Source organism: Chamaea fasciata, unplaced genomic scaffold (assembly GCF_029207755.1).
Source record: "Chamaea fasciata isolate MVZ Bird 193981 ecotype frontalis unplaced genomic scaffold, bChaFas1.0.hap1 SCAF_3, whole genome shotgun sequence".
Classification (NCBI taxonomy): Eukaryota; Metazoa; Chordata; class Aves; order Passeriformes; family Sylviidae; genus Chamaea; species Chamaea fasciata.
This window is the reverse complement of record NW_027094088.1, coordinates 110,928,427-110,939,375: the sequence shown is the minus strand read 5'-3', so window position 1 is coordinate 110,939,375 and position 10,949 is coordinate 110,928,427. Positions and strand designations below refer to the sequence as shown.

Genomic DNA, 10,949 nt, shown 5'->3' with positions numbered 1-10,949 from the left:
TCATGGAATAGTTTGGGTGGGAAAGGACCATAAAGATCATCCAGTTCCACCCCAGCCATGGGCAGGGACACCTCCCACTGTCCCAGGTTGTTCCAAGTTCTATGTTTGAAGTTATTCTTGATCAAATTAATAATGATTAGGACAAGGATATATTCCTGTCACTACATGGGTTTGTTTTCCTCCCCTTTTCCTGGATAAGTTTATCACAAGGCACATCTCACGCTGACCTCCAGGTGAGACCCTCCAACAAAAACACAAGAGAATTCCTGACAGGGATAAGGAGGTGATACTTCACAGGGATAAGGATCAAACACAGATCTTCCGGAGCAAGTTTATTAAAATTTCTTGAGATGTGTAGACTATGAAATATAAACGCCTTAGCTGAGCATTCTGGCATTACTCACGTTATTGCTGACTCCAAAAGGAAAATAAAATGATAATAACAATAATAAAAGAATAGCTGTTCTGAGGGCCAAAGGAAGAACCTTGCATCCTCTCACAGGCACAATTCCTGCATGCTGGTGACCTCTCTGGGACAGATGCTGGTTGACAAAATAAAATTTCAGCAGCAAAACATTTTTAAAAATGAAAAATATTGGCCTTTTCTGGGTGGTTCAAGAACTGCTTTGGAGTTTCTTCAGGTCATTAGGCTGTTTGTGGAGGGGTTTGTTCTCTTTCTGATGTTCATGTTGGGGCACGTGCCTGCATGTGTCAAATGCATATTTTCTGCTCAGAATTCCAGATTTTCCAAAGGGATGATGCATCCCTTAAAATTCCAGAAGCTCTGGTTAACCCATCTGAGATGTCAATGGTCACTAATCATACTGCAAAAAGAAAGGGAAGAAACTTTCAGATTTTGAACTTACAACCAGGAAAGGAATTAAATAAAATGCACAGAAGGGACTGAATGAGCACCAAGAACTGATATTCCTGAATCTCTTCAGCATATTCACAGTCCTGCTGCTGCTGAATTTTAATAATAAATTGCTTTTCTATTTTAATTAATAATGAATTGACCACACTCTGTGCCTGAAATTCCTTGGAATTTCTGGTATGGAAAAGAGTTTCTGCTGCTCATGCTTTGTTTTTAGCATCTCTTACTACTAATATTGAACAAAGTTTAAGTAAGAACCTCCAAAAATAAAAGTGTCTGCAGCATTTTACAGGGAAAAAAAAAGAACAAGAAAATGAAGCGTTACAATCAGTGGAGGCAGAATGTAAATATTCAGGGATAATTGTTGCTGCAGTTTCATATTGGAATAAAGATATGGGGTGAACGTTAGGATTCCAGTGAGGAATTTGAGGGGAAAAATTAAATTAATCACAGAATTAAAGAATTATTTTAGCAAGACCAGACCATCTGGTTCCAACTCCCTACCATGGGCAAGGACACCTTTCACTAGACCAAATATTTTGATTTTGTCCAGAAGAGAAAGTTTATGTAACCTGAGAAAAAAAAAAAAATCTGGGAAAACATGACTTTCAGGCTGTTCTTCCAACTATGGGACCAGGCAGCCTTTACAAAGTGGAACATGCAGGTTTCCTACGAATCTGACCCAAAAATCCCAGTCTCAGGACAGTGTACATCTGGAGATACGTCCTTTGAAGGAGTACTACTCACTCATCATGAGCAGCTTGAACCAGCTAATGGGAACAACAGCAAAAAGAGTTCATTTCTGGCTAATTAATTCTCTCTGCTGAAGAGGTTTCACTGTGATCTTTCCCAGGAGGCACTTGAGCTGCATCATTAATGCCACAGAGGGAAGAAGTGAGGAAATCCTCAGGAAATCCCGTATCTGAGTGTGCAGAGTCTCTGCTCTTTGCCAGCTTGTGCTGGAGGAGTAAAGGGCAGACAGGATGTACAAAAAATGAGTGATAAATGGGTAATAAACCCCAAGAAATCCTTGGGAATGTTCAAGGCCAGGTTGGACGGGGCTTGGAGCAACTGGATCTTGTTGAAGGTGTCCATGACAATGGGAGTGGAATAGATGACTTTGAAAGGCCCCTTCCAACCCTTCTGTGGGTGTGTGATCCATCAGCTCCTGGACTCACCACGGTCCTACAACAGGGAATTCCCTGCTGGCAGTGTCCAAAGGGTCTGGTGTGGGGCGGGGGGCAGCGGTGGCTGGAGCAGACCCCCCCAGCCTGTCTGCACTGCGCCTCGGTGTTGGGGGCCCGCAGGAAACCTGGGCACAATTAAAAAAAAAAAAATGCAGAGTCGTGATTTGCCTTCCCAAAGAAGACTAAGAACAATCCAGGTCATAGCATGGCAGCAATGTTGAAGTTTAGGCCACTTCCAAACAATTAAATTCCCTTATTTTCCAGACTTGAAGGGTTCAGTGCATCCAATGGACCCATTTGGTGTCTGGTCAGTGGTTAAAATGTGCCAAACACTACGGCAGCTCTTTGGCCATAGGCAAAAGAGATTAAACCCCTTTTTATTTAATTCCTATTCCTATTCCCATTCCTATTCCTATTCCTATTCCTATTCCTATTCCTATTCCTATTCCTATTCCTATTCCTATTCCTATTCCTATTCCTATTCCTAATTTTTTTCTGTTCTTATTCCTATTCTTATTCCCATTCCTATTCCTATTTTTTCCTATTCCTATTCCTATTCCTATTCCTATTCCTATTCCTATTCCTATTCCTATTCCTATTCCTATTCCTATTCCTCTTATTTCTATTTCAATTTTTTCCCATACTCACAATTTTCCCTCTGCATTTCCTTAGAGTTTCTTTCACTCTTACCTGAAGTGCCCTGGAGCATTAAGAGGAGAACAGCAAAGAAAAAGGAAAAGATCTTCATGTCCAAATTCAGTGCCACCAAATAGAACAGATCCTAAGAAAAAAACCAAAAAGAAGTCATCATGTAACCTGCATTTGTCATCACCCAGCATAAACACCATTAATGACAAAGTAGCTGCAATTTTTAATAAAAATTGGCATTTATGTAATAGAGTAAATGTTTTAGAATGAATCTATAGATATAACAGGAAGATAAATTAAGGAAAGATATATTTGAATATATACTGCATAAGATTGATAAAATGTATTTATGACTATAATTTTTTTATTATTATTATTTTTTTTATTTGAGCAACACTTCTGAGTCTGGCTGGAATGGAGTTAACTTTAATTATGGTAGCCCATACAGTGCAGTGCTTCATGTTCAAAGCAAGTTACTCAATGACTAGAATATCCATTTTATTTAATTAATAACTTAAGCCTTTCCAATTTCTTTGAATATAAATGCCCAAAAGCTTTAAGTACTCAAATAATGGTAATTTTTTAGCTTACAAGCCAGTAATTACTCCTTGAAATATCTTTACAGAAAATCTAAGGATCCATCTATCCATCCTGGAAGCTCTGAACAGTCTCTCCACCATAATTTCTCATTGTAGATTGCAGCTACCTTTGGAAAATAATACCAACTAATTTAATAATTAAGGATCACCATCATTGAGTGTAATAATCATCATTACTGAAATACCAAGCACTGACCATTTCAGACATTCATGGGGATTTAGTTAAGCTGAAATATTCTACATCTCCGATGATTAATTTCTTTTTAAAGGAGCAACAAATTTGATCAAAAATTACGTGTTATTCTCCTCTTTGGTTGAAACTGGTGTGAAAACTGAACCTTTAGCTCACCCAAGAGGACCTGAGGAGAGGATCCCACCTGGTTCCACTCCGGGGAATCTTCACAGAGTGATGTCTCACCCCAGAAAAACTGTTTTTAAACATTCTGTGGATGACAGAGCTTCCACAGACCAGCCGGCCAAGGACATGGACTTGTCACAGCAATTCCCAGCAGAGGAAACGTCACTTCCCAGCAGCTGATGGGGGATGGTGACCTCTTTGTGAACTCCCTCCCCTTTCCCTGGAACAGGAGTTGGCTCTTCCCAAAAACACCTCGCACCTCCCCAGTGTGCCCAACACATCGATCCCTCCTGGGCGGTGGGAAATGATGGCCTGGGACACACAGGTTGGGATCCAGGGGGAACTTAACCCTGCAGGGCTGTGTCTGGAGCATGGGGATGCATCCACAGCCCCTTAACAGCTGAATTAGGGAAGATCAGATTTTACAATGTGTGAAATACAGGTGAGACCCCTCTGTGTTCATAGAATCCCAGAATGGTTTGGGTTGGCAGGGCCCTTAAAACTCATCCCATTCTACCCCCTGCCATGGCCAGGGACACCTTCCACTATCCCAGGTTGCTCCAAGTTCCAATCTGTCCTTAGACACTTCCAGGGATCCAGAGGCAGCCATAGCTTCTCTGGGAAACATGTGCCAGGGCCTCACCACCCTCACGGGGGAGGATTCCAAAATCTCATCTATCCCTGCCCTCTGGCAGTGGAAAGCCTTTCCCTGTGACCTGTCCCTCCATCCCTTGTCCCAAGTCCCTCTCCAGCTCTCCTGGAGCCCCTTTAGGCTCTGGAAGGGGCTCTGAGGTTTCTCCAGATCCTTCTCTTCTGCAGGTGAACACCCCCAGCTCTCCCAGCCTGTCTCCAGAGCAGACGGGCTCCAGTCCTTGGAGCATCTCTGTGGATTCCTCTGGACTCTCTCCAGCAGGTCCATATCCTTGTGTTGGGGACCTAGGTAAGATGTCACAAGAGCAGATTGCCCTCCCTTGACCTGCTGACCAGTCTTTCATTCTCATTAATTTGCCACATATATGTTCTTCTTGTCCCACAGAAAATAATTTTGTTTGAATAATTAATTCCAGGGAAGCACCCACTTCCACACAGCCTTTCTGATTCTAGGTGGCCAAAGGAAGCAACTTTCACAAAAATATTTTGGTCAAATATGTGCCCTCAGAGGGTCTGGACTACAGAAACTGATGGCAGCACTGGTTTAACCTGAAACCTGAAGGCACCTGTGAGCCCAGATATTGTGTTTTCATTCATACCACCGAGAGACCAGGAAAAAAACCAGCATTCCTGTACTCCAAAGAGCTTTCACCTACTCGAGTCTCTCCCAGAAGATGGCAATCAAGAGCTAATGCTGAAATTCCCCTCCAGCAACCTTCTTCAGTGAAGAGTACTGAAATTATTCTGACAGCAGGGTTTTATGGTTTTTTTTCCTTAATTATTCTGATGTGTCTTGGTTCCCAGTGCTGATATGTGAGTGAATGATGTTTTTTGACAGACCAGACTCAAAACCCTCCCTGCTCTGCAGTCTGCTGTGGGCTCCTGTGATGGACAAGAAACCAGTCACTGCTCTCAAAATCATATTGACAGGACTCGAGGAAATGGAATGAAGCAGAGTTGGGGGAGGTTTAGGTTGGAGATCAGGAAAAGTTCTTCACCCAGAGGTGGTTGGGCACTGAACAGGCTCCCCAGAAAAAAGACAGCTATTTAAAATCCCATTCCCTTATAAGTTAATTGGAAGAATGTGAATATTTTTTTTATAATATGGAAGAGCATTTTTTTCTATTATTTGGATTCTGATTTTGTTCTTTAAGAAAAAACCCAAAAAAACTTAAATAACTCAGGTGATGAAATGTAAAGAAGCAGAAATAGACACTGTAAATATTAAATGTGTAGATGAGTTTTTAGAGGCACAGAGCTCTGAACTGAGATTTTGGGGTAACCCCCTGAAAAGGAGGTCAAAATAGGATAAAATTATTCTTTCTTCCTGTTTTTCTACTTTGTGCATGTGCCACCCGCCCAAAGTGGAACAAAACAGATCCAAGCGCAAATATTAGGGTTTGGATAAGATCTTTAACTAATTAATTTTGTTTGTTCTTCTGATTGATGGTAGACTTCCTTTAAATATCCTAAATACTATGATTTAACTCTTATTTTAATTCCAGTATACTGTTATTGACTCTAAGCATTGTTTTGGCTACTCATCATTACTAAAGTGATACATTTCACTTGTTTCTTGGCAGGTAAACACATGCAATTAAAGAATGAATATTGAAAATCAATTAATATTGCATCCTGAAAGCATTATGACCTCTAAATGTCTTACTCAGTTCTCTTTTCCCAGGGTGTTGCAAAGGACATTGTGGGAGCGCCCAAAATTATGTTTCCAAGCATAAATATATATTTGTATGCCTGTGCATATAATTAACAAATATTCCAAGAGAAACAAAGGCCAAATTTACTCAAGTGCTTTACATTTTATCTTTGCTGAAGAACATGCAAATAGAGAAGAATAATCCAGATATTCTAACCTGGGATTTACTCAGGAAGAGTCAGGATATTAATATCAGTAACTATTTATTTTAAACGTAGACAAATTCTATAATGATATTTCTTACTCTCCTGTTCCTCTACAGTCCTCCTAGCAATTCCACACTAACGTAGATATATTTATATATAAAATATTGTTAAAATGAATATGTGGAAGGATTCTTCTAAATCCAAGTTGATTTTTTCATCACTCAGCACACCTCAGTCTTTGTTCTCAGTGAACATCCAGGTCCCAGTTCCCACACTTAGACAAGTGCTGCCTGAGATGTCCCTGTGTCCCATTCCTCCTCTCTGGCTTGCTCTCCTCTCTCCTGAGCCTTTTCCACCAGTCCTAGGTGGAGATTTCAGCCAGCCCAGAGCACTTTAATTCACTCTAGGAGCTGGTGTGAAGGCCACTGGGTTAAACCCTGTGCGTCCATATGTCACCTCAGCTTACCTGTGACAATGGGATGTCCCCCAGACACTTGAAGCAAAGAGGATCTTTCACCTTCTCTCTGCCATCCTCTTCCTCCAGTGTCCCCTGTGCAAATGACAGGAAGGATGACAGACCTTTGATACGATTGCCCAACGTTTGTCCTCACAGCACCTCCACACCTGGCAAAAACTGGCCTGAAATCCATGTGGGAACAGCCCTGCCATCCATCCACTGACCTTGGACAGCCTGTGGAAAACTGCCCAGACCTGGCTTGGCCAAACCCTGCCTGGAAATCCCATCTGCTGCTGGGTATTTTGAGCAGCAGTATGGAGTGAACTGCTCCTGCACCCTTTGGGAAGTGGATCTCTCCCACAGCAAAGACCCCCCAGCTCAGGGAAGGCACAAACAAACAGGGTTTGCCAGCTGCTTCCAAAACCCTGGAAATGTGAGGATAAAAGTGCTACTTGGAGAGCCAGAGAGCAGAAACTGAGCTTCACATCTCTGAAGCATCAGTAATACCTATCTGTGCTCCTCTGACTGCACTGTAAAGCCGTGATTTATCCCATGTGGAGTTGGCCCATCTGGGAACAAACCCTAGATTTTGCTGACCTGAAGGTGGACATTTGAGCTGCCTTTTCATTCAGGACACTCGAGCAGCTGTAAAGCTGATACACCTTGAGGAAGATATTCCCAGCACTGAGATTTCTTAAATTCCACATAGATTTCCACATCCCACCACTGTTCTCTTCCTTATGCAATTTTGAGATCCCTCCTAGGTATGAGGGTTTCTGATTGTCCTGGCTCCTTGGTCCAGAAGATCTGTAAAGCACCACAGCAGTCACCAGGTGAAGCTGGTGACATTACCAGTGATTATTTTTCAGGAAAAGAGAGGAAATTTTTTCCCTGTGAGGGTGGTGAGGCCCTGGCACAGGTTGCCCAGAGAAGCTGTGGCTGCCCCTGGACCAGTTCAAGGCTGAAGGCTCTGATCATCCTGGGATAGTGAAAGGTGTCCCTGCCCATGGAAGGGGATGGAATTGGATGACCTTTTAGGTCCCTTCCAGCCCACTCTGGGATTACACAAGCAAGGAGCCCTCAGGATCAGAAGAAGCCCTCACTGCATGTGTCCAGGTATTTTACATCACCCTGTGGTCTAACGTGCCTTACACAAACTCAGATGGTCTAAGATGGGTTGCACAAAGATCTGGGGCTCTGTGGTGAGAGCAGTCCCGAAGTGGGCCTTCCCTTCTCATTGGAAGAAACAAAACACAGGCTGTAAAAGGCTATTTTTTCATTGGCCAGGGGCTGCATTGGCTCATCCCCAACCCTTTATAGGCATGTTTGGGTGTGGTGCACCCACAGAGAGAGCAGAAGCAGCAGTGATTCTCCTCCTTCTCCTTAGGTAATTCTTCCTGGTTCTGGAGAGCCACCCTCACCTCTCCATCTTTATAAACCTCTTTTCCTTTCATCAGTCTCAAATTTCTGCTTTGATTATTAACCCCTTTCCTCTCTTTACTCCAGCAAGTGCCTACTGTATATACAAGTTCTGTAGGACCATGGATTGGCTGCTTGCAGGGCTGATCTCCAAGGGGAACAGAGACCTGGGAACCTTCCCTTGAGACATCAGAGACAGGAATGTCTGTTTTACTCCAGAAACAGACACCCAGCCAGCACAGTAGCTGAGCTTTGCATTTTGAGCCACGTGTCTCGCCTGAATGCTGTAACATTTTGAATGAGTTGCTACCTTAATTAGTATTGAAAAGATAGAGATGTCTTTTCTTTAGAATTTCCTAAAGATTAAGACTGGCTCATTCTCTGAACTCTTTATGTAATTCAGTATGTGGAAGGGGGATAATTTGTGGGCCAATGTGAGTACCAGAGTAACCTGCCTGGTGCTGAAGAGATCTGGGATATCTTTTTTTCACTGCAGTAAAACCAAAATTAAAAGAAGAAAGAAAAGAAAAACCAGCACCAAAACACCATAGAATCCCAGAAAAACTTAGGTTTTGAGCTAATTCAGGAGCTTCTAGCCTGAATCTGGTACTAATTAGATCAGGTTGTTTAGAGATGCATTCCTTCAAATTGCTAGTATCTCCAAGGATGAGGTTTTCACTTTCTTTGTCCATACCCACTGGACACAGATTTTGGCTTTGGTGTCTCCAGGCACAATTTTTAAGCAGTTCCTGGCCAGGAGGGAATCCTCTGTCCAGTGTTGTGCTCTCTGCTCATTTCAGGTAAAGAATTCACATCCCAGCTGTGGCCATGAGGATCCTTCACCTGCTCCTGGTTGTCCTCTTCCTGGTGCTCCAAGGGGCTGCAGGTAAGGAGTGAAGGGAGGAAAGAAGAAGACTGTATTCACTTTTGATCCCTTTCATGGTAAATGACCCTTATCTCTGTGCTGTGCAGGACAACAAGAGTTTCCTATGCTGGATAATTCCTGTTTGATCCAAAACGGACGCTGCGTCCCAGGGATTTGTCGTCGCCCCTATTACTGGATTGGAGACTGTAGCAATGGATATTCTTGCTGCAGAAAGTGAGTAGAGATGCAGGTATCTCTGTGGGAATGACTCATATCCTCATTATCTTTTCTCCAGAGCAACTTCTTAGAGGCACAGCTCCTGCCACCTGTCTCACTTCTCTGGTGCCAAACCTGCTGGCATAGAGGGGGAATTCACATCCCATGGCAGCCTCTGTTCTGATGTCATGAGATGAGGAGAACATCTCTGCAGCAAACCTGCAGGTGGGTAGCCTGAGACCCTCTCTTCTACATGCAGGGGTTGGAGTAGCTGAAGAGTCCCTGGATCCACCTTGGAAATCCTTCCAGCTTCTCCTGAGCAGCTCCTGCAAGTCACCATGATCCCATCGCTCCTGGTGGCACCAGTTCCTGCTGCAATGAAAGGCTGTCACAATCCTCCCTGGCAGTGAAGCAAACATCACAAACACAAACCAGGCAACAATGTAGAAAATATTTCTTTCCTCTCTTTTAAAATAAAATCAGTTATGGTGGCATTCATGTGGTTGGACATTGGGTGATTCTTTGTAGGGAAAGAGGGAAACATTTCCCCTGTGAGGGTGGTGAGGCCCTGGCATAGGTTGCCCAGAGAAGCTGTGGCTGCCCCTGGATCTGTGGAAGTGTCCAAGGCCAGGTTGGACAGGGCTGGGAGTAACCTGGGAGAGTGGAAGGTGTCTTTGTTCTTGGTAGGGGGTTGAGATGATTTTTAAGGTCCCTTCCAACCCAAAATTTTCTGCAATTCTACAAATAAGGAGCCCTCAGTACCTAAAGGAGCAGTCATTGCAGTCCCAAAGTGGACCTTCCTTTCTCATTGCAAGAAAAAAAAATATAGGCTGGAATCTGTGCTTCTGTCTCCTTTTCCTCGCCCTCATGGCCTAGCAGTGTAGATAAAGCCAAGATACCTCCAGATGTTTCATTCAAGGGCCTGGAGGCAGCTGAGAAATTTCGCTTCTAAGTGGACCTTACGTAAAGGAAAACCAGGAACATTTTGAATCATATCAGCAACATGAAACAGGAAAAAAAAAGGGATAGAGAGTAAATATATATATTCCCAAGAGTTATGGATGCTCAACATAGTGATTTGGTTATCTCCTCAAAAGCAGTTGCTGAACAGCCACACAACAGTGCCCAGTGGAATGTGTTACCAAACTCAGAGGGCTTGGACTCCTAATGACTTTCTGGGTGGGTTTGGAGAGGTGAGAACATATTTTGAAAAACCCTCTGAAGAGGAAATTCTGGCTCTGTGAGAGACACAGCTGCCACTTGTGTTGTTCTGCAGAATTAATGGTCATGGCTCTTACTGCAAAACTCCTCCTCCTGCAATGTTTCTGGGTTTCTTCTATCCCTACTGTTACTTCTGTGTTTTATTTCTAACAATCTCATTGCAAATGTCTATTAAAAGCTCATAGAACAGTCTCTCTCCATTACCCATAAAGGAAAAGCAGTGAAAATGGTTTGTACTTCAATATTTCCTTTTAGGATATCTGAAATTTGGTGAGATTACTCCTGCCAATTTTTTTTCCAGAAAATTTGATTCAGTTTACAAAGGTTCTTTGAATTTTAGAAACTTTGGGGTACCTGGCCTGTGCCAAGGAGCTTTGACCCCACACACATCACTGCCAGTCACATTGTGGTTCTCAAAAAAAGAAAGGAGACTCTGCCCTTGTACCCCGGTACCTTTAATTAGCTGTCAGGTCAAAAGATGGAGCAACAATTGTTCATGCAGATGTTAATCTCATAATTTACTCAAGATAATTGCATAATCATTAATGTATGGAGCTTGATTAAATGCATTTTTTGTGCAGTTTGAAGCACTTT

General features: G+C 42.9%; 1 protein-coding gene across 1 annotated transcript; it reads right to left on the bottom strand.

Moving 5' to 3' along the window:
* Nucleotides 1-240: 240 nt before the first annotated feature.
* LOC136287550 (gallinacin-8-like) lies at nucleotides 241-8,088 on the bottom strand. The gene is made up of 5 exons (XM_066180329.1): nucleotides 8,056-8,088; nucleotides 6,644-6,727; nucleotides 2,752-2,842; nucleotides 2,053-2,186; nucleotides 241-824 (listed from the first exon to the last, which is right to left on the bottom strand). Exons 1-5 carry the CDS (start codon nucleotides 8,086-8,088, stop codon nucleotides 816-818), a joined length of 351 nt encoding a protein of 116 aa, XP_066036426.1. The 3' UTR covers nucleotides 241-815.
* Between the last annotated feature and the right edge of the window lie 2,861 nt (nucleotides 8,089-10,949).